This window comes from Populus nigra, chromosome 3 (assembly GCF_951802175.1).
Source record: "Populus nigra chromosome 3, ddPopNigr1.1, whole genome shotgun sequence".
NCBI lineage: Eukaryota > Viridiplantae > Streptophyta > Magnoliopsida > Malpighiales > Salicaceae > Populus > Populus nigra.
In genome coordinates this window covers 5150322-5168078 of record NC_084854.1, presented here as the reverse complement: position 1 = coordinate 5168078, position 17757 = coordinate 5150322, and the positions used below count along the sequence as shown (strand labels likewise).

At 39.2% G+C, this 17757-nt stretch overlaps 3 protein-coding genes and 1 pseudogene across 3 annotated transcripts; 2 read left to right on the top strand and 2 right to left on the bottom strand.

Annotated features, from left to right (window-relative positions):
- The first annotated feature begins 143 nt into the window (after positions 1-143).
- LOC133688394 (pathogenesis-related protein PR-1) lies at positions 144-833 on the top strand. Its single transcript, XM_062107867.1, has one exon. The coding sequence runs from the start codon at positions 144-146 to the stop codon at positions 831-833; it is 690 nt and encodes a 229-aa protein (XP_061963851.1).
- Positions 834-9912: 9079 nt separating this feature from the next.
- Positions 9913-12376, top strand: LOC133688413 (uncharacterized). Its single transcript, XM_062107891.1, has 6 exons — positions 9913-10196; positions 10306-10444; positions 10546-10630; positions 10731-10784; positions 11779-11879; positions 11964-12376. Exons 1-6 carry the CDS (start codon positions 10007-10009, stop codon positions 12169-12171), a joined length of 777 nt encoding a protein of 258 aa, XP_061963875.1. The 5' UTR covers positions 9913-10006; the 3' UTR covers positions 12172-12376.
- An 887-nt stretch (positions 12377-13263) lies between these two features.
- LOC133688390 (pentatricopeptide repeat-containing protein At2g37320-like) lies at positions 13264-14170 on the bottom strand (annotated as a pseudogene).
- Positions 14171-16406: 2236 nt separating this feature from the next.
- On the bottom strand, positions 16407-17717 carry LOC133690200 (dirigent protein 17-like). Its single transcript, XM_062110424.1, has 2 exons — positions 17534-17717; positions 16407-17252 (listed from the first exon to the last, which is right to left on the bottom strand). Exon 2 carries the CDS (start codon positions 17171-17173, stop codon positions 16664-16666), a length of 510 nt encoding a protein of 169 aa, XP_061966408.1. The 5' UTR covers positions 17174-17252; positions 17534-17717; the 3' UTR covers positions 16407-16663.
- Between the last annotated feature and the right edge of the window lie 40 nt (positions 17718-17757).

Genomic DNA, 17757 nt, shown 5'->3' with positions numbered 1-17757 from the left:
ATGGTAGTGAAAAATGCAGCTAATTTAGACAACCATCTTGTCAATCCCTCTCCTGCAGCCGCTCTCGCATTGTTGAGAGCTAGCTCGTCGGCCTGCTTGCGGCCATATTCCTAAACCATAATTCTAAGGCGAAAGCAAGACCAATGTCGAGATTTGCAGCTCTTGCAATCATACTCCTTTTCTCCCTTCCTAACCATGCTGACTCTGTCAGGTTGTCCAGGCCGGGGAAATTAAATCGAGAAAAACCATTGCTGGCTGCTAAATTATCAACGCCTGCTGAATTCCTTGCTGCTCACAACAAGATCAGGGATATGCACAATTTAACGCTCTTGGCGTGGGACCAGAAGTTAGCTGGATATGCTCGCTGGTGGGCCGACACCCGCCTTGATAACTGCAGGAAATTGCTACACTCTCCCAATAGCCCTTATGGAGAAAACTTGTTCTGGGCTCTACGGGATCACTGGAATGCATCCAAGGTAGTCAAGTATTGGGGTGATGAAAGGAATCTTTACGATCCAAATACAAATGAATGCATCGACAACAGTATCTGCGGGCATTATACACAGATTGTATGGAATGCGACTCAGCGTGTAGGCTGCGCCCATGTTTTATGTCACAATATTCAAGGTCACCTGTTTGTTTGCTCCTATGATCCTCCGGGGAATATTTACTATCATGGTCCATTTGGTGGCCGTTTTAACAAATCTATCGTGAATCCTCCGTCGCCTAATAATGCAAGCTCAACAATTCTAGGAAGTCAATCTGGGATCACCGGGAATAAAGCTAATTATATTGTCTCAAGCACCACTGGGCATCCAGCTAATAAGACCTAACAATGTAAATCGAGAACATGCATTTGCATTCTAACAATCTTCACAGGTAAACTGTCTGGTTATATGTGTTTCTCCATAAATACACAACATGCAATAAACATAAATGATATCTGTGCCTGTTTGTTCTGACCTCTGCTGGTCTCTATTCAATGAGAGTTATAAATTGCGTCCTTCGATGGGCAATTTTGCTTGAATTGGATACAAAATGAGATTTTACCAGAACTATAGTACTGTTTGTGCCAATTACCTTAGATTTGGAAAAAGACCAATGAAAACCTCTGATTCTCAATGCGAATGGTCCAGGATTATGGTGAATCCGAGACCGAGCAGCTGAAATTTTCTAGTTTAAATCTCTGATGACACATGGGTTGGTTAGCCTACTTGCACAAGTTGCTCCTTTATCGCTTTGTTTTACGTAGATTTAGAAGCGCATCAAGTCCACCTTCCCCACGACTTGAAAACAACTTCCCCCGTGCAGGTACATCTTATAGGTAATGTTTCTTTTTTAGGCTGAGGGCTGAGGGCTGAGGTCCACTCACTAGGAAGACTTTTTCTTCATGATCACTAAAATTACGAAAAGAATTTCTTTACTAGGAAGACTTTAGTGATCATAATTATAAAATCCATCGACAGCTGGGAAACTTTAGTCAGATCATGCAATCCATACCATAACAAATAATGCGAGAACACTTCAGGTGAGTACATAGAGGTGCGCTGCCTGATCGTTTCGAAATCAGAGTTGCTCAATATTGAGTAGTTTACAATGATGGTGGATCTATCAGATGTTGATACCGATCCCTTGCCATTTCAAGTGTTACTTTTTCGTGTAGAGCATTGATCATAGCAAAACCACAGAAACTTCAATCAGTAGAGAATACCTTGGTTTCTAGTTGATAAGCTTTGGTGAAGAAAGCTGGCCAACACAGATATGTTGACATAATGCTACTAACAGCTGATGCACCAATGAGCATGTTCATCACCACAATTTGCAATTGAATGGCTTCTAGTGGAGAAGCTCCTCCCATGATAAGCCCAGTCATTGCTCCAGGAAGTGAAATGAGACCCACGGTTTTGGCATTGTCCAGTACAGGTGAAAGCGCAATAATTAGAGCCCTTTTCACTTGTTGAAGTGTGGCTTGACGCGGCGTGGCTCCAAGAGCCAACGCTGTCTCTACCTGCCACAAAAACTAAAGAGGATGAAAGTGTAATTGATTCTCTGTTTGTATTGTATTAAGAATAAAGAACAATGTTTACACAGATTATATACAAGACGATCCACTATATCAGGAGAGATTCTCGGCTACAATATTGCAGAGAAATATTCAATCAACAACTCACGCATATCTCCTCATCTCCTAATATATCTCGTGCATATCTGGAATCATAATTATCTGGGATTCTTTCCTTCAATACTCCCCCTCAAGTTGGAGTGTATATTGATCACTCCTAACTTGCCGAGTAACATGGAAAACTGGTTTGAACTCAGTGGCTTTGTGAAGATGTCTGCTGGTTGATCCTTGGTCCCTATGTGTTCTGGCTGAACTAATCCTCTTTGCACTTTGTCTCGCACCACGTGGCAATCTATTTCTATATGCTTCGTTCTTTCATGAAATACAGGATTTGAAGCTATATGGATTGCGGCTTTGTTGTCGCAGAACAATTTGACAGGTCGTTCATGTCTAACATCCAGATCTTTCAAGATGTATTGTAGCCACGTTATTTCACAGCACGTAGTGGCCATGGAGCGATACTCAGCTTCAGCACTTGAACGTGATACGGTGGTCTGCTTTTTCGTCTTCCATGAGATGGGCGCATTTCCAAGGAAAATGCAGTAACCAGTCGTGGATCTTCTAGTGTCCTTACAGCGAGCCCAGTCTGCATCACAATATGCCTTTAATTCCAATGGCCCTTTGGATGGTAAGAGGATCCCCTGACCCGGTGCGTGCTTGATGTACCTCAATACCTTGTGTGCTGCTTCTAAGTGGGGTTGCCTGGGTTTATCCATGAACTGGCTAAGTATATGGACTGCGTATGCAAGGTCTGGCCGTGTGATGGTTAGGTATATAAGACGTCCAACCAGTCTTCGATATTGAGAGGGATCTTCTAATAATTCTCCATCTCCTTGTGTAAGCGTCACATTTTGTTCAGCTGGAAAACGTGAAGGCTTAGCACCAAGGAAACCCGTATCTTCCAAGATTTCCAATGCGTATTTTCTTTGACACAAAGAAATCCCATGCTTGGATCTTGCTACCTCTATCCCAAGAAAATATTTCAATTGTCCCATATCTTTTAGCTTAAACTGGCTGGACAGAAAGCTTTTAGTCTTGGTGATGTCGTCTAAGTTGTTCCCTGCCAGAATAACATCATCAACATATATTAACAAGGCTGTGAAGATCCCTTGATGGTTTCGGACGAATAAGGAGTAGTCAGACCATGATTGCTTGAAACCAACTGATTTGAGTGCTGAGGAGAGTTTAAGGAACCATTGTCGTGAAGCTTGTTTCAAGCCATATAAGGATTTGTGTAGTTTGCAAACCCGAGTCTCCCCCTTTCGTCCGAACCCAGGAGGGAGCCGCATGTAAACATCTTCATATAAATCGCCATTAAGGAATGCATTATTGACATCCAATTGGTGAAGATGCCAATTTTGCATGGCTGCAAGGCTCAGTAGGACACGAACAGTGGTGAGCTTAGCAACCGGTGCAAAGGTTTCCCGATAATCAATCCCTTCAATCTGACTGAAGCCCTTGGCCACCAACCTGGCTTTGTAACGATCAATTGTGCCGTCGGGATGATACTTAGTTTTATAAACCCATTTACAGCTAATGGGGCGTTTGTGAGCTGGAAGGGGGACCAAACTCCAAGTCTTATTGGCATGGAGAGCTTGGATTTCTTGCTGCATGGCTTCCCGCCATTGGGGATCCTGGACTGCCTGAGAAAATGAGAGGTTCTCGAGAAAGAGTCATATTGGCTGTAAATGTTCTGTAAGGAGGGGAAAGGTTATCATAAGAGAGAACATTAGAAATACTGTGAGCCTGACCTGGAGAAATGACCACTTCCGAGGGATTAGATTGATCGGGGCGTGAGGGGAGGGCTGCATCAATGTGAAAGCCTTGCAATGCAGTGGGCAGTCTCGTGGCGCGAGAAGATCTGCGTGGAGGGGGTGTAGGTGGTGGTAAGGCTGATGAAGTAGCAGGGGATGTGTCAAGTATGGTATGATCGGGAGGAGTTATGATAGGACAATTATCCGTGGATGGAATGGGATTTGAAAGTGGGGATGGTGTGGGGAAATCTGAGGGTGAAGTCGTAGAAGGAACAGCGGAAGAGTGGGAGGTGGGATTTTGTAGTGTAGGAATATAGGTATGTGTGGGGGGTGAAGGAGAAATGACTGGAATGGGAAGCAATGAAGAAGGCAAAGGAGTCTGACTTGTTTTGAACGGAAACACATGTTCAAAAAATGTTACATCTCTAGAGACAGTAGTGTGTTGGGTTGTTAGATTGTAAACCTTATAACCTTTTTGGCCATGAGGGTAGCCAATGAAAACACATTCATGAGCTCTAGGATCAAATTTGCTTGGACGAGTGGGGTGTGTGGACACGAAACATTGACATCCAAAAACCTTGAGATGAGAAAAGTTAGGCTTGGCGTTGAATAAACATTCGAAAGGTGTTTTTCCCTTAAGTATTGGAGTTGGAGTTCTATTTATCAAGTAGGCTGCAGTGAGTATGGCGTCCCCCCAAAAATGTTTCGGAAGATTTGCTTGAAAAAGTAAGGCTCTAGCAACGTTTAACAAATGTCTATGTTTACGCTCAGCTACACCGTTTTGTTGAGGTGTATTGACGCAACTGGTTTGGTGGATAATGCCTTTAGACGAATAGAAGTCTGAAATTTTGAATTCTGGGCCATTATCACTCCTGATGATTTTAACATTTTTGCTAAATTGATTTGCAACCAAGTGAATGAAATGGATAAGAAAAGTTTGTGCCTCAGATTTATGTTTCAACAAATATATCCATGTGCTTCGTGAATGGTCATCAACGAGAGTTAAAAAATATTTGGCTCCAGAGGAAGATGGGACATGATATCCACCCCAAATGTCAATGTGGAGTAAATCAAAACAAGCTGCACTACGTGTAGTGCTCAATGGAAAGGGTTGCCTAGTCAGTTTGGCTAAAGGGCAAATAGAACAAGAACTGGGAATACATGATTTATTGAAGAAAAATGGAAATAATGAAGATGTTTTAGTTGAGGGATGACCAAGTCTTTGATGCCACAAATTGTCTGTGATGGTGGAAACTGCATTGCATGTTGCTTTCCGTGACAGGTTGAGGCAATAAAGGCCCTCCTTCTCAGTGCCCGTCCCAATCGTCTTCCCCGATCGTAGGTCCTGTATGAAGCAAACTTGTTTGAGAAAGATAGTGATATAGAATGAATCGTATGCTAGCTTGCTCACAGATATTAGGTTGAGGTAGAAAATTGGGACGCAAAGCACATTATGAAGTACAAAATGGGAAGAGAATACTACTGTGCCAATATGGGTGACTGGTGTGCAATTTCCATTGGGAAGTTTGACCCAACGATTTTTAACAGGTGTAAGTGAGGTAAGGAGAGTTGAACTACAAACAATATGGTCACTTGCACCACTGTCCAGTATCCAACAGATTTCCATATTTCTTTGGGAAAATTGGAATGATTTACCTGAGAGTTCCTCATAGTTTGGGATGTTACCAACTAGGTTGGCTGATGCAGACCTTGTTAAGAGTTGGCTGAGAAGTTGTTGGCATTCTTCTCGTGAGAAAGGAAATTCTGGCAAAGCCCCCTTGTCGTGACTTTGTGGAGCAACATGGTTGACCTTCGATCTTCCTTGACTACCTTCAGCAGTGTTCCTTCTCCTTCGACAATACTCATAAGTATGACCTTTTCCGTTGCAATAGGTGCATTTCAGGTGTGCTCTGCAATTTTTCGTATTGTGATTGTTCATATTGCATTTGTCACAATACTTACCCTCTCCATTTACTGGTGTAAAGTCACGAGTCACCTTCTTGATTGAGAAAACAGATGCCTCTGCTGGTGTTGCCAATTTCCCAGTGGAAGTCTCTGCTTGCTTCTCATGGCGCAAAACCATGGCATAGGCTTTGTTCAGATTTGGAAGAGGATCCATGTTTATGATGTTGCTTCTGGTTTGGGCATAACTTTCATTGAGACCCATTAGGAATTTCATGGTCTTTTGTGTCTCCAGAAAAGTCTTCATTGTGGTGGCTGCTTCACAGGTGCAAAGCGGGAAGGAATTAAGTGCATCCTTCTCATCCCACAAACATTTGAGTTTTGTGAAAAACATCGTGACTGAATTGGTGCCCTGTTCACAGTCATGAATGGCATTTTCTATATGAAATAGAGAGACTGTGTTAGTCTGGGAAAATCTCTCCTTCAATTCTAGCCATATACTTCTTGCGTCTTTGCAATGAATAACACTGCCTGAGATCTCTTTTGACATGGATCCAAGCAACCATGTTTTCACAAGAATATCACATCGGTCCCATTGATCCTGCTCATGGGAGTCACTCGTTGGTCTCCTGAGAGTTCCATCTATGAAACCCCTTTTGTTTTTGATAGTGAGTGCCATGCTCATCGACTGCACCCATGTTGTGTAATTGTCTTCCATCAATATTTGTGAAACAAGGACAGCCCCTGGTTGATCTGCATGATGGAGGAAAAGCGGATGATTGGATTTCTCCCATGTTTCTGAGGTCTTGGAAGTTGTTGAGCCCCTGTTTTGTTCAAGGAACCTTTGATCTTCGTCACCTGCCATGAGGAATTTCTGGGTTCTTAGAACCAGTGCTCTGATACCATAAAGAGGATGAAAGTGTAATTGATTCTCTGTTTGTATTGTATTAAGAATAAAGAACAATGTTTACACAGATTATATACAAGACGATCCACTATATCAGGAGAGATTCTCGGCTACAATATTGCAGAGAAATATTCAATCAACAACTCACGCATATCTCCTCATCTCCTAATATATCTCGTGCATATCTGGAATCATAATTATCTGGGATTCTTTCCTTCAATAAGCTGAACAAAATGTGACGCTTACACAAGGAGATGGAGAATTATTAGAAGATCCCTCTCAATATCGAAGACTGGTTGGACGTCTTATATACCTAACCATCACACGGCCAGACTTTGCATACGCAGTCCATATACTTAGCCAGTTCATGGATAAACCCAGGCAACCCCACTTAGAAGCAGCACACAAGGTAGCCCAAATCGAATATGGAAATTGTTGCCAAATTGCAGATTTGAGAATCTCTCAACATCGCAAATGAATCAAAATTGAGGGACTAATTACACTTGGCATTGAATGATAGATTCCTAGAAAGTTTTTGTCTTTAACATACCAGGTTCATTTGGACTTTGATATCATCGCGGAGTCTTTTCATTGCAATTCCAGTAACTGTCATTGCATTCCCAACCATCATGCCTGCAACGGGAATGATGTACCGTGGAGTGAAGGGAAAAACGTTCAATACAACTAGCAGGACCAATGTCACTGCAGTTCCGACCAGGATAGAAGCACCAGCCACAAATTTTCCTCTAGGAACCTGCTTGGCACGTTGTCCAGCTGTATATCCAGCAACAGAGACCTGTCAGGGGATTCAACAACAATGTCAAGAACTCGGAATAATTGTTTTTTTTAATAAAAAAAAAAGTGAGACAAGCCTAATTGAAGTCTTGCTGAAAAGGAATCAGCTGCCAAATTCCTTCAATTCTAATCTAGAAAGAGAATCACAAAAACTTCAGACGGATCGTAGGAATTTTCTGGATAAGATTTTCTTGACACGCAAGTTTCAAGATGCAAGCAGCCAAGTTTGTCTACGGTAAAATGGAGATTTAACATTAAAAAGTATATAAAAAACCAGAAATGGAAAGGCAGAAAACTAACAAGAAGTAGTCTGTTCCTGTTGCTTTTTTGGTCAAACCCGAAAGCGAAGTCAGAATTCAGACAATTTTAGGTCCAGGACTGTTAGTTGAGAGAAAAACCAAAGCTAACATCCACGGTTAAGAAATTCCATGTTTTTGTCTCTAATACAAACAAAACTAAACTTGTTTTCTCTCTCTGTCTTTCTCTGTGTTCTTCCATATGGGGCAAAGACTGAGCTAACATTACATACCTGTATCATGGAAAGTCCGAGTCAAAAAGAAAGGAAAATAAACCCGAGACATGCACATGATCAATTGAATTAAGCTAAGTTCATTAATGAGAAAAGGAGCCAGAAAGAATAAATAAGTTCTTAACGCATAGATACTGTATTGATATGATCTAAAAAAAAAGGATATACAGAAGCAGCTCGAGGAATTCATATAACCCTTTTGATATTTCCTTCTTTATTGCCTTTAAATTTTCTTATCAAGCTAAAATATACAGAACTTCCAAGTGAGAAAAAAAATTAATGTAGAACAGAAATAACAAAGAAAATAAATTAATACGAACCATGAAAAGGTAAGCAAGGATGATCCATACAGCATGATCCTGATTGAAAATGAACTGCAAAACAAACCCAATAACAGAGAGCTGAAGAAAGGATCTAATAATCGAATACACCATCTCTCCCTCCAAACCAAGCTTTTGCATATAGGACAGAATCACCGCCATAAGCACCACTGCTGTAGCAGCCAGTGGCTTTAGCATGCCCTTTAGAAACTTGATCAGCCATTCAAAATTATCATCACCGATACCAGAACTCAGAAATTCATCAAGGTCGAAATCCATTCCAAAATTCCCACCACGCAAACTACAAAAATAATGTAACTGTTTAACTAACTAGCTAGTCGTAGCTTGTTATGCTTTAAAGAGATTCCTATATTCGTGGGAGAAAAGCTAGGTCATTTGCCTCTGGTGGTGGCACATATGGTGGCAGAAACGACCTTCCCCTAATAAAAATGAGGTATCTCGTGGAGTTTCTATTTGAGGATATATGTGGGTTATTCCGAACTGGGCACGTTTTGTGCTTCTCTGACTACGGTACATGCATCAAATCAAAATAAAATTTTCAACGAAATATTATACACATAAAACTATATTATAATAAATTAAGTTCAGAAACATATTATTTATAGAATTTAAGTTATTAAATGAATTTTGTCTAATTTATCAGATTAATTTTTTATGTATTATTTAAGACATATCTAGAATTATAGATAGAATTTTACTACCATTCAAGTTGGAATAAAAACTAGAAATCTCAAGCTTCTTGATCATACATGATAGGTTCAGTAATATTTCTAGATATAAAATCTGTCAAGAATATACGAAAATTGAATATTCAGACTATATGAAAAAAATTTAGCTTGAAAACTTTGTTTTTATTATCCTATTTTATTTATTTATTTATTTAATGTTGAATAATTATTTTTAATTTGAATTTGTTATGACTTATTAGATATTATTTAGAAGTTTATTTCATTATTGTAATTATGTTAGTTGATTATGAGCTTGCAACTCAAAAGGGATTCATTAGGCTTAATGAGAGGAGATTATATTATGTTTTTTGAGCTGCAAATTTCAACATCAAGTTTAAAAATAAATGTGGGTTTTTTTTTTGTTTATTACTTAACAACATTTCTTTACATGGAAAAAGATCATACACAAACTTTTTAAAAATTGACTGATTTCATAACGTCATTCGCATATTAAGAGTTTTTAAGTATAAAGTTATCTCTAAATTCAAATTTAATTTTTAGAGTGAAAGAAATTAATATTATTCTAATCATAGTAGATTATGAGAGAATATACAATAACAAAGTTAATAATGAATTCCCTGCATGTTTTAGTTTTTGTTGTAATGTAATATAGAGTTAAGCCTTTACAGGGTTAATGTTTCTCTGTATCTCTTTGTTTTTTTTACACAAAAAAAAAAATAAAAATCACATATCTCAAAGACATAGCTAAATCCAAGTTTCAGACTTGAACGTGACCCATTTGGCAATATATTTTGGACTCAACAGATTCCCTAGGCCCAAAACAATCCTGGAGTAAAAACGACACCGCTTGATCATTACCCTGATTAATCTTCTATACTCTTCCCACACTGGAAGCAGGCAGGCAAGCAAGCACAGCCGGCAACTACCAGAAGCAAACGCCAATCCTTCGAAATCCCTCCCCCAAAAAATGAGCTTCTTACTAAGAAAAACAATCAAATCAAACTTCACTCTCCAATCTTTCAAGCCGAACAATGCCCTCTCTTTCTTCCTGCGCCAATCCACAAAGCATTTCTCCACCGAGACTCAACCACCACCGCCACCACAAGAGAATAATGATCCATCCTCAACCGATCCATTTCTTCAAGATTCATCCACCAGTAAGAATAAGGAAGAGAGAGAACTGATGAATATGATGTTTTTTTTTTCCAAAGTTAGGGTCTAGGGTTTATTGTTGTTAACTTAAATTGGTTGTTCATTGCGGGTTAGGTTTGACGTATGCAAGATTTCATGGTGTAAGGAAGCATACATTGAAGACAGACATTATTAATTTATTTGAAGGCTCTAATTTGACACCTGATGATATTATAGTCGTTCACCACCGCTTCAATAATAATCCCTATGCTGCGTAATTTTTTCACTCCACCCATCGCTTTACGTTACATTTCGAGATAGTTTTATTTATTTATCTATTAATTAATCAATTAATTAATGTTTGTTCTTACATAGAGCGATAAAATTTCCTTCTAGAAGAGCATATGATAATGCTCAGAGGTCACTCACGCGGGCGGGCCGTATTTACAATTTGGAAAAGGTAATTTGTTTCTCTTTGATTGATGGTGTTGTGATTTTTGTGTTTGGAAAAGGAAAATTTTCAAGTCTGGAGCTGATGACTGTTTATGGTTGCGTTGCAGACTCCGCCTACTGTGTGGGATGCCGCACTTCGAAATTCTTATGATGGAAAAACTGTAATTTGATTTCTTTTCTTTTCCTATGCTTGTTGTGATATGTTTAGCGGATGGATGTTATTTTATCAGCTGCATTCTCTATGTTATTTTATCTAATTTTGTAGTAATATGCAAACTATATAAAGAGAGCAAGTTGTGGTGTTCAACATCTAATTGAATTTTCTTACAGGCTCTGATTATTTTTTTAAAAGGTTTCTGAGCTTTACAGAATCTACGAGATGCTTTGCCAGTATCGGTTCAAATGATTTGTGCAGCATTGCATTAATCAATTGCTAGGTGCCTGTGGAAATAATTTTTAGACAAGTTTCATGTCATTGGAGATTTGGCTTTCAATATCTTATAATTATTCTTTTCAGTTAAAGATATAACTTCATAAATTGTGTCAAGATCCTGCAAACATATACCATTCTGAAGCAGTACTTTAAGTAAATTCCTATCAGAGCCCATCAGGGGTGGGGGGGGGGGGGGGGGGGGGGGTTGTTTCTGTTTGTTGATGGCATTGAATGCATTTATCCTCATTATGCTTAAGGAACATCATCAGGAAGCCATAGCTAGTATGAGCTATTTGCAAAAGCAAACATGTCCAATATACTATTGGTCAATTGTCTTGTTTATAATCTTAGAATTTGAAGCCAAGAGAGCTGAACTACTGAGAACCTTTTAGCGGCCTGCTGTGGTGTAGGCTTGTAGCTATTTGGTTTGTCTTTATCTTTATCTTAGACCTTTACCTGTCGACTATTCTGTAAGTGCTTGATGCCTAAATGTCGATTTTGAGACTAAAATAAAGTGTGCTTGACTGGTTTTTTTGCCCTGGTGCAAGTACCTGTATTTTTTTTTTCTGCTGCAGTTGCATTTTCAGGAGCATCTTTTGACAACTCAATATTGCTGTCTTGCATTTTATATTTTTAACAAATGCAATTATTTCCATGGCTCAAGTTTTATGAGACTTCATAGCATTTTTAAGCTGATGCACCTAGATCTGCCTTTGGTTCAGGTTTTACTGGAAGGACTCCCTCCAAATGCACTTAATGAAGATATAGAGCGCTTCCTGTCTGGCTGTAAATTTGTTCCATCCTCAATCAGGATGTTTGTAAAGTTAGTGTAGTAGTTTGCTTTCAAGTTAAACTGTTATAGAATTTCTATAATTTCTTAAGGTCATTGCTTGAAATATTATCGCAGGTATCCAGATCCTGTTATGTCTGCAGGAAGAAAGAATCCCACCACTTCTGCAGGAACACAAGATGCCACTACCTCTGAAGAAAAAAGAGATCCCATTAGAATGGCTACCGTACTCTTTTCTACACGGACTGAGGCAATGAATGCTTTAATTAAAAAGAATCGAGGCTTCTGTCTCAATAATCAAATCTCAGTGCGGGTTCTCCATTAAAGGATTTTTGCACTATTTGGCCGCCTTGTTTCACTTCAAGATTGAAAGTAGAGATGGATATGTGGTAATAGGTACGCTCGCCGTGCCTGAAACACAGCATAATTTACTAAGAACATAATGGACGTCATGTCTTTTTGGAAGCATTGAATATTTTTGACGTTTCAATTATCATGAAGGAATACAAGCTGGCAGCTATTGCAATTTCTCTTTTTTCTCCCATGACTTTTAGATGGGAATTGGTATGGAATAACAGTCTGGTGGCTCTTTAGAGCACAAAATCGGATGTTCTTCCTCCATTCCTGCAAGAAAACTTTTCTTTATCCTTTTGTTTTGCAAACCCTATATACCATCCATGAAAATTCGCTTCATCTTGGATAATCCTATCTTTCTGCGATATTAGTTGCCATTAAACTCTTCCAAAAAATATGAAAAAAAAATAAACTTGTTCTGCTTCAGTCTCTTTTCTACAGGCATTTGATAAAATCATCTCCCAAAATTTCATCTGCGGCAAACAAATAAAACTGATACTTTATATTTCCCAAATTGAACAGAGAGCTGGCTCAGCTATTCTTTTCTCCTTGGAAGTGCTCAAAATAGACACCATATGATTTGCTATGCTATATTGGAATTGAAGAATTGAAGGGCGTGTCCTAGACTACATCTGATGCCTCAAGTATTACCTATCCAACTAGGAAAATGCAAAGCATTGCAAAAAACAGAGATCGAAACCTGGAATAAGCGCTGTTTTCTTGGAAGTAAGATGGTGAAATGAAATCAGCATGCAATGAAAGACAAGCTTGGTACCGACTCCATGAACGTCGAGAGCGATCAGCTCCCTTCGTTTGCTGTGAAAGCAACGACGTTCACATTTCATTGTTCTGGACAAAAAATTGTATCTCTTAAGTCTACTAAATCCTTTGCTGGCCGCTCAACCAGAACCCAGGTTTTTGTCTTGAAATCACGCACCTTGCAGCTCCCACGAACAAGGCATTAACCTTGGTACACGGGGCATTTTGCACGATCATCCTGCTGATGAAGATGTGAGCTTATGGGCCAGCATTCTCGTGTATAGCTTCGCTGACCTCTTGCATTTCAGGGGCGCGTCCAAAAAATAATCATGTGATCTACCAGTCGATCCAAAACATTAAGAATTTCACTTGCTCTAGTGTTTGACCAATCTATTGCTCTAAATCTATAAACCTCATTCTTGTTCTCAATCCAGCTGCAGCCAGGATTCGTTTTAATTCTATCCTTCATCAATTTCCTCACTCTAGCCGCCTGATCCCAGAACCTCACAGTAGCATACAAGTTCGCCAACTGCAAATGGGTAGCACAGCGCACCCTGGTTCCAGCAACAGCCTGTTCTCTGTAGCTTGTATGTTAATCCAAACACTCCCATGAAGCCTGCAGGAAGATAGCAGAGAACCACGAATATAACAGAGTTGGGAACTATAGGCATCCTTTCAATTAAACCTCCTGCTTCTTCCAGTCATCCAGCACGGCCAAGAAGACCACCTATACATGTATAATGGTCTAGTTCTAGCTTCACGCCATATTTAACCATCGAATTGAAGTAATTCTTTCCTCGCTCAACAAAACCTGCATGCCAACATGAAGATGAAACACCAAGAAAAGTAATGGCATCAGGTTTCACCCCCTGATTTTTCATCCTTTCAAAAAGCTCAATCCCTTGCATTGCCAGCCCATGTCGAGCATAGCCAGCAATCATAGAATTCCATGACAAGATATCTTTACCACCAATGTTGACAAATATGTACAATTCATCTTCAAGATTCGCACACTTGCAGTAGACTATTTGATACTTGCAGTAGACTGATATAAGAACGTTGGCTATATGCAAATATGAATCAAATCCCATGTGAACTATTTGACAATGAGCATTTCTACCTTGCCAATTCTTTGTGTAACTTTGCATGGGCCATAAAATCTGGGATTTAACTTGAAATGCTTCCTTAAGGCCATGCTTGTTTGTCGACATAGCTGAAGTTTTAAGTACACAAAATCTCCTACTTCAAACTTCCTTCAGTTCTTTTCTTATCAGCCATATGCTTCATTCTATATGTTTAGCCATTTCCAACTTCTTTTGCAATAACAGATCCATGTTAGATCCATGTTAACCCTCGTCGGTATCATCTCTTCCATTGCAACCACAATGCTTGCTTCTTGTGTAGATAATTCCCTGCTAGGAGGTGGATATCCATACAAAGCTTGGAAGTGATTCATTTTAATAGCCGAATGAAAACTTGTATTATACCACCATTGAGCTAAGGACAACCATTTATGCCACTTTTTTGGATTAGGCATTGTCATATACCTCAAATAAGTCTCCAGACATTGATTCATCCTTTCAGATTGCCCATCAAATTAAGGATGATGTGCAGAACTTAGGAACAACTTAATGAACAATTCCCTCCAGAACAAGCTAGTAAAGACCTTATCCCTATCTGTCACGGTAGTTGTTGGCAACCTATGGAACTTATAAAAATGGTATATGAACACTTGAGCTACTTCTTTAGCTGTAAATGGATGTGACATGGCTATGAAGTGTCAATATTTAGAAAATCTGTCAACCATCACCATAATCGTGTCCTTCCCTTCTAACTTAGGGAGTTCCACAATAAAATACATGGTAATATTCTTCCAAGTTCCTTCTAGACTGGTAGAGGTTGCAGAAGTCCAGGGTAAGCTACCATTTTCAACTTGGCTTGTTTACATACCTTAGACTCTTCTCTTGTAAGAACTTTGTATTCCTACATGGCCTCCAATATACAAATCATGAGCTGCATTTACTAACCTTTCCCTTAAATTCCATTGTACTCCAATTACAACCCTGCTATTGAATCTTATGTAAAGGTATAATTAGGCCAACTACTTGCATGGATCATTTAGCAATGATATCTTGCATTAAAATGTCATTCTTATAAGTTTCTTGCACCTCTTCATGGCATGCTGTTTTGCCGGTTTTGTTAAATCTGAATTGACAACTCACATGGAAACAATAGCAACCAACCATATTGATGCACATAAGAACATCCGTTCCATTGGGATTCCTTCTTCTGAGGATATGAAAGGATTGAGAAGCAATCACTACCTCTCAATTCTTAAGATCAAGGAAACTGGACGATGTTTTGTGTATGAATACAAGGTAAGATCTTCAGGAACTTGATTGTTTGCCGCACATTATTCTTTATACATATTTGCAGCACATTATTCTTCATACATACAGAGCCCATAACATGTTGGCATTGAGGTACCAGTTGTGAAAAGGGAGAATGTTTGGCTTGAGTTTCTGCACTAATCTTATTGCTAATTTCAAAATATACATCGGTGCCTGTCTGCGCGTATAAAACAGGTGGATAAGCCTTACTGTTTGCCACTTGAAAAGGGACCGTCTAATACACCAGCACGGAATCTATTGAAGAATTCAGAAAACCCACATTTCAAAAGTTGACAAGATCATTTTCAGGAGGTTCATCAGTGAAGCAAGAATCTGGGGACCAAAATATTCTGTCTGATGCCAGTGAGTCTGCTCACTCCTTGAATAATTCGAGAGTTATTCTCACAACCGTCAACTAAGGGGAAGAAACTGGCTGACAGTAACGACACAGTACCACAGTTAGTATATACATATTTGCAGAAGAATAACTATAGAAAGTAGCATTCCACTCGTTCACTTTTGTTTTATAAGGATTTGTATATCGATTCCTCCCTCAACTAAGTTCCAGCAAGTTTCAATTTCTTGAGTCTCGCTGCATCAAATTCTCTGTATCAGTGCTTACTGTTCAAGCAATTTCTTAAATGAGTTTGTAACTTGTTTGAGTCTACCACCCAAGTTAACATACGGAAACTAGATTCGTGTTGTATAGATGCCAACCACATTCTACTTTAATTTATTTATTGGTGTACCAGTAGACTGAAACCCAAACTTTGCAGGGGATTGGAACAATGGCACGTTGAGCTATGGCTCCTTGGCACATCCCTCTGAAACAGATGATACTCACTGAAACCAGTTGGATGTAATAGGGATTAGAAACGGTTGTTCTGAGGAGGCTTTCAAGCTGCAAAATCTACAACTCTGTTCCGGAAGTAGAACAACACTTCAACTGGCTTCAGGATAATGCAATTCAAATGTCGGCTGTTATTTTTACAAGACATATTAACATGTTTGTATTCAGTCACCATTCTCAAATTACAAAAAGAGAAAACATTGAAAATGAGCAGAGGCAAAATACTGGGAGATGTAAAGCAACTGTGTAAGTCAACAACAAACCAGTCAGGCACAATTTGATACAAAAAAAATGCAGTTGTTGTATCGCATTTTGTTCAAAAAATAAAAATTCTAAGCACAACAAAACTTTACTGACGAGAAGTATAGCATTCTTGGTTGCAATTGACCTAGCAAGTAGGTATACGAAATCCTTCAAAATGGAGTCACAGATTCATGTACACCTGAGAACTCTCCGAAAAGCTTCTATGTGTCCGTCAAGTTTTCTTTCTCTAAGGTTCCTGAAATTGTAGCTTTGGTAATTCGTGGGCGGGTTACACTTTTTACTGATTTGTGAATTACAGTCTTCTGGTTCTTCTTGATAATCTTCTGTGCTAGTGACTTCAGTGGAACTGTAATATCAATAGGCAGAAGGACCTCTTGCAACTCTTTCCAGTCAAGTTCTTCGGAATCACCATCTTCATACACCACCCTGTACCAGCCAGTTTCCTTATCGAACAGAGACACAGTACCGCTAAAATAGCTCTCTCCGAACAATTTCCGAACCTCTCTTCCTTCCAACCATTCACCGAAACTCGAATCTCTGAAAAAATCTGCATTTTGACTTGTAATTCCACACGTACTTGAGAGAACAAGAGCAGCATCACTCGGAGAGATGTCTGGCACGCCATTAATTACTATCGCAGGCTCTCCCGGTAACTCGAAAACCCCTGTTGGTAAAGACTCCAATTCTAGCTCTTTGCTTGTGTTATCCATTTACAGCACTCTTTCTCAATCAGCTAATGGAAATTCAAAACGATCCGGAAAGGCAACGAATTTATGAATTACTTGTAATCTGTAAAGGAAAATTCCAAATAATTAGAAGATTTAGATTGAAAGCATGATAATTAATCTGACTTGACGCCATTTCATAGACTACAGCCCATATCTTAAGCTTTCTAAACTTGTGCTACAAATATTAACACCAAGAAATCACTTCAATCTATCTCACATCCTAACTCATGCAAATCAGTATAGTTTAGATAATCAAACCCTATTTCCCCTAATTTTTGTCCCAAACAAAAACCCTACCTTCATCTATAAATCACAGATTGAGAAAATGAAAAAAAAACTTACTGATGTGAACTCAAGCTGAACTCAGTGCTTCACCGTCGTGATTTCAAGCATTTCATAGCTTGATTTTCCCCTTCCAAGTCCTTTTGGGAGCTCCCAAAATCCCCACCTCCTAACCGCCTGCCTCCCCAGGATATGAAAAATACCATGCATTCGATCCTACCAAAGTTACGCTACAACCCAACACGTCGTCGTTTTCTGAACTACACGTCGTTTAGCGCACAAGT

What these genes read in the sequence shown, in the direction of transcription:
- LOC133688413 (XM_062107891.1), top strand. Translation starts at nt 10,007, where the DNA reads ATGAGCTTCTTACTAAGAAAAACAATCAAATCAAACTTCACTCTCCAA. An exon ending in GTATTTACAATTTGGAAAAG is followed by an intron (nt 10,631 to 10,730) that starts GTAATTTGTTTC and finishes GTTGCGTTGCAG; the next exon opens with ACTCCGCCTACTGTGTGGGA. An exon ending in TCAATCAGGATGTTTGTAAA is followed by an intron (nt 11,880 to 11,963) that starts GTTAGTGTAGTA and finishes ATATTATCGCAG; the next exon opens with GTATCCAGATCCTGTTATGT.
- LOC133690200 (XM_062110424.1), bottom strand. Translation starts at nt 17,173, where the DNA reads ATGGATAACACAAGCAAAGAGCTAGAATTGGAGTCTTTACCAACAGGG.
- LOC133688394 (XM_062107867.1), top strand. Translation starts at nt 144, where the DNA reads ATGTCGAGATTTGCAGCTCTTGCAATCATACTCCTTTTCTCCCTTCCT.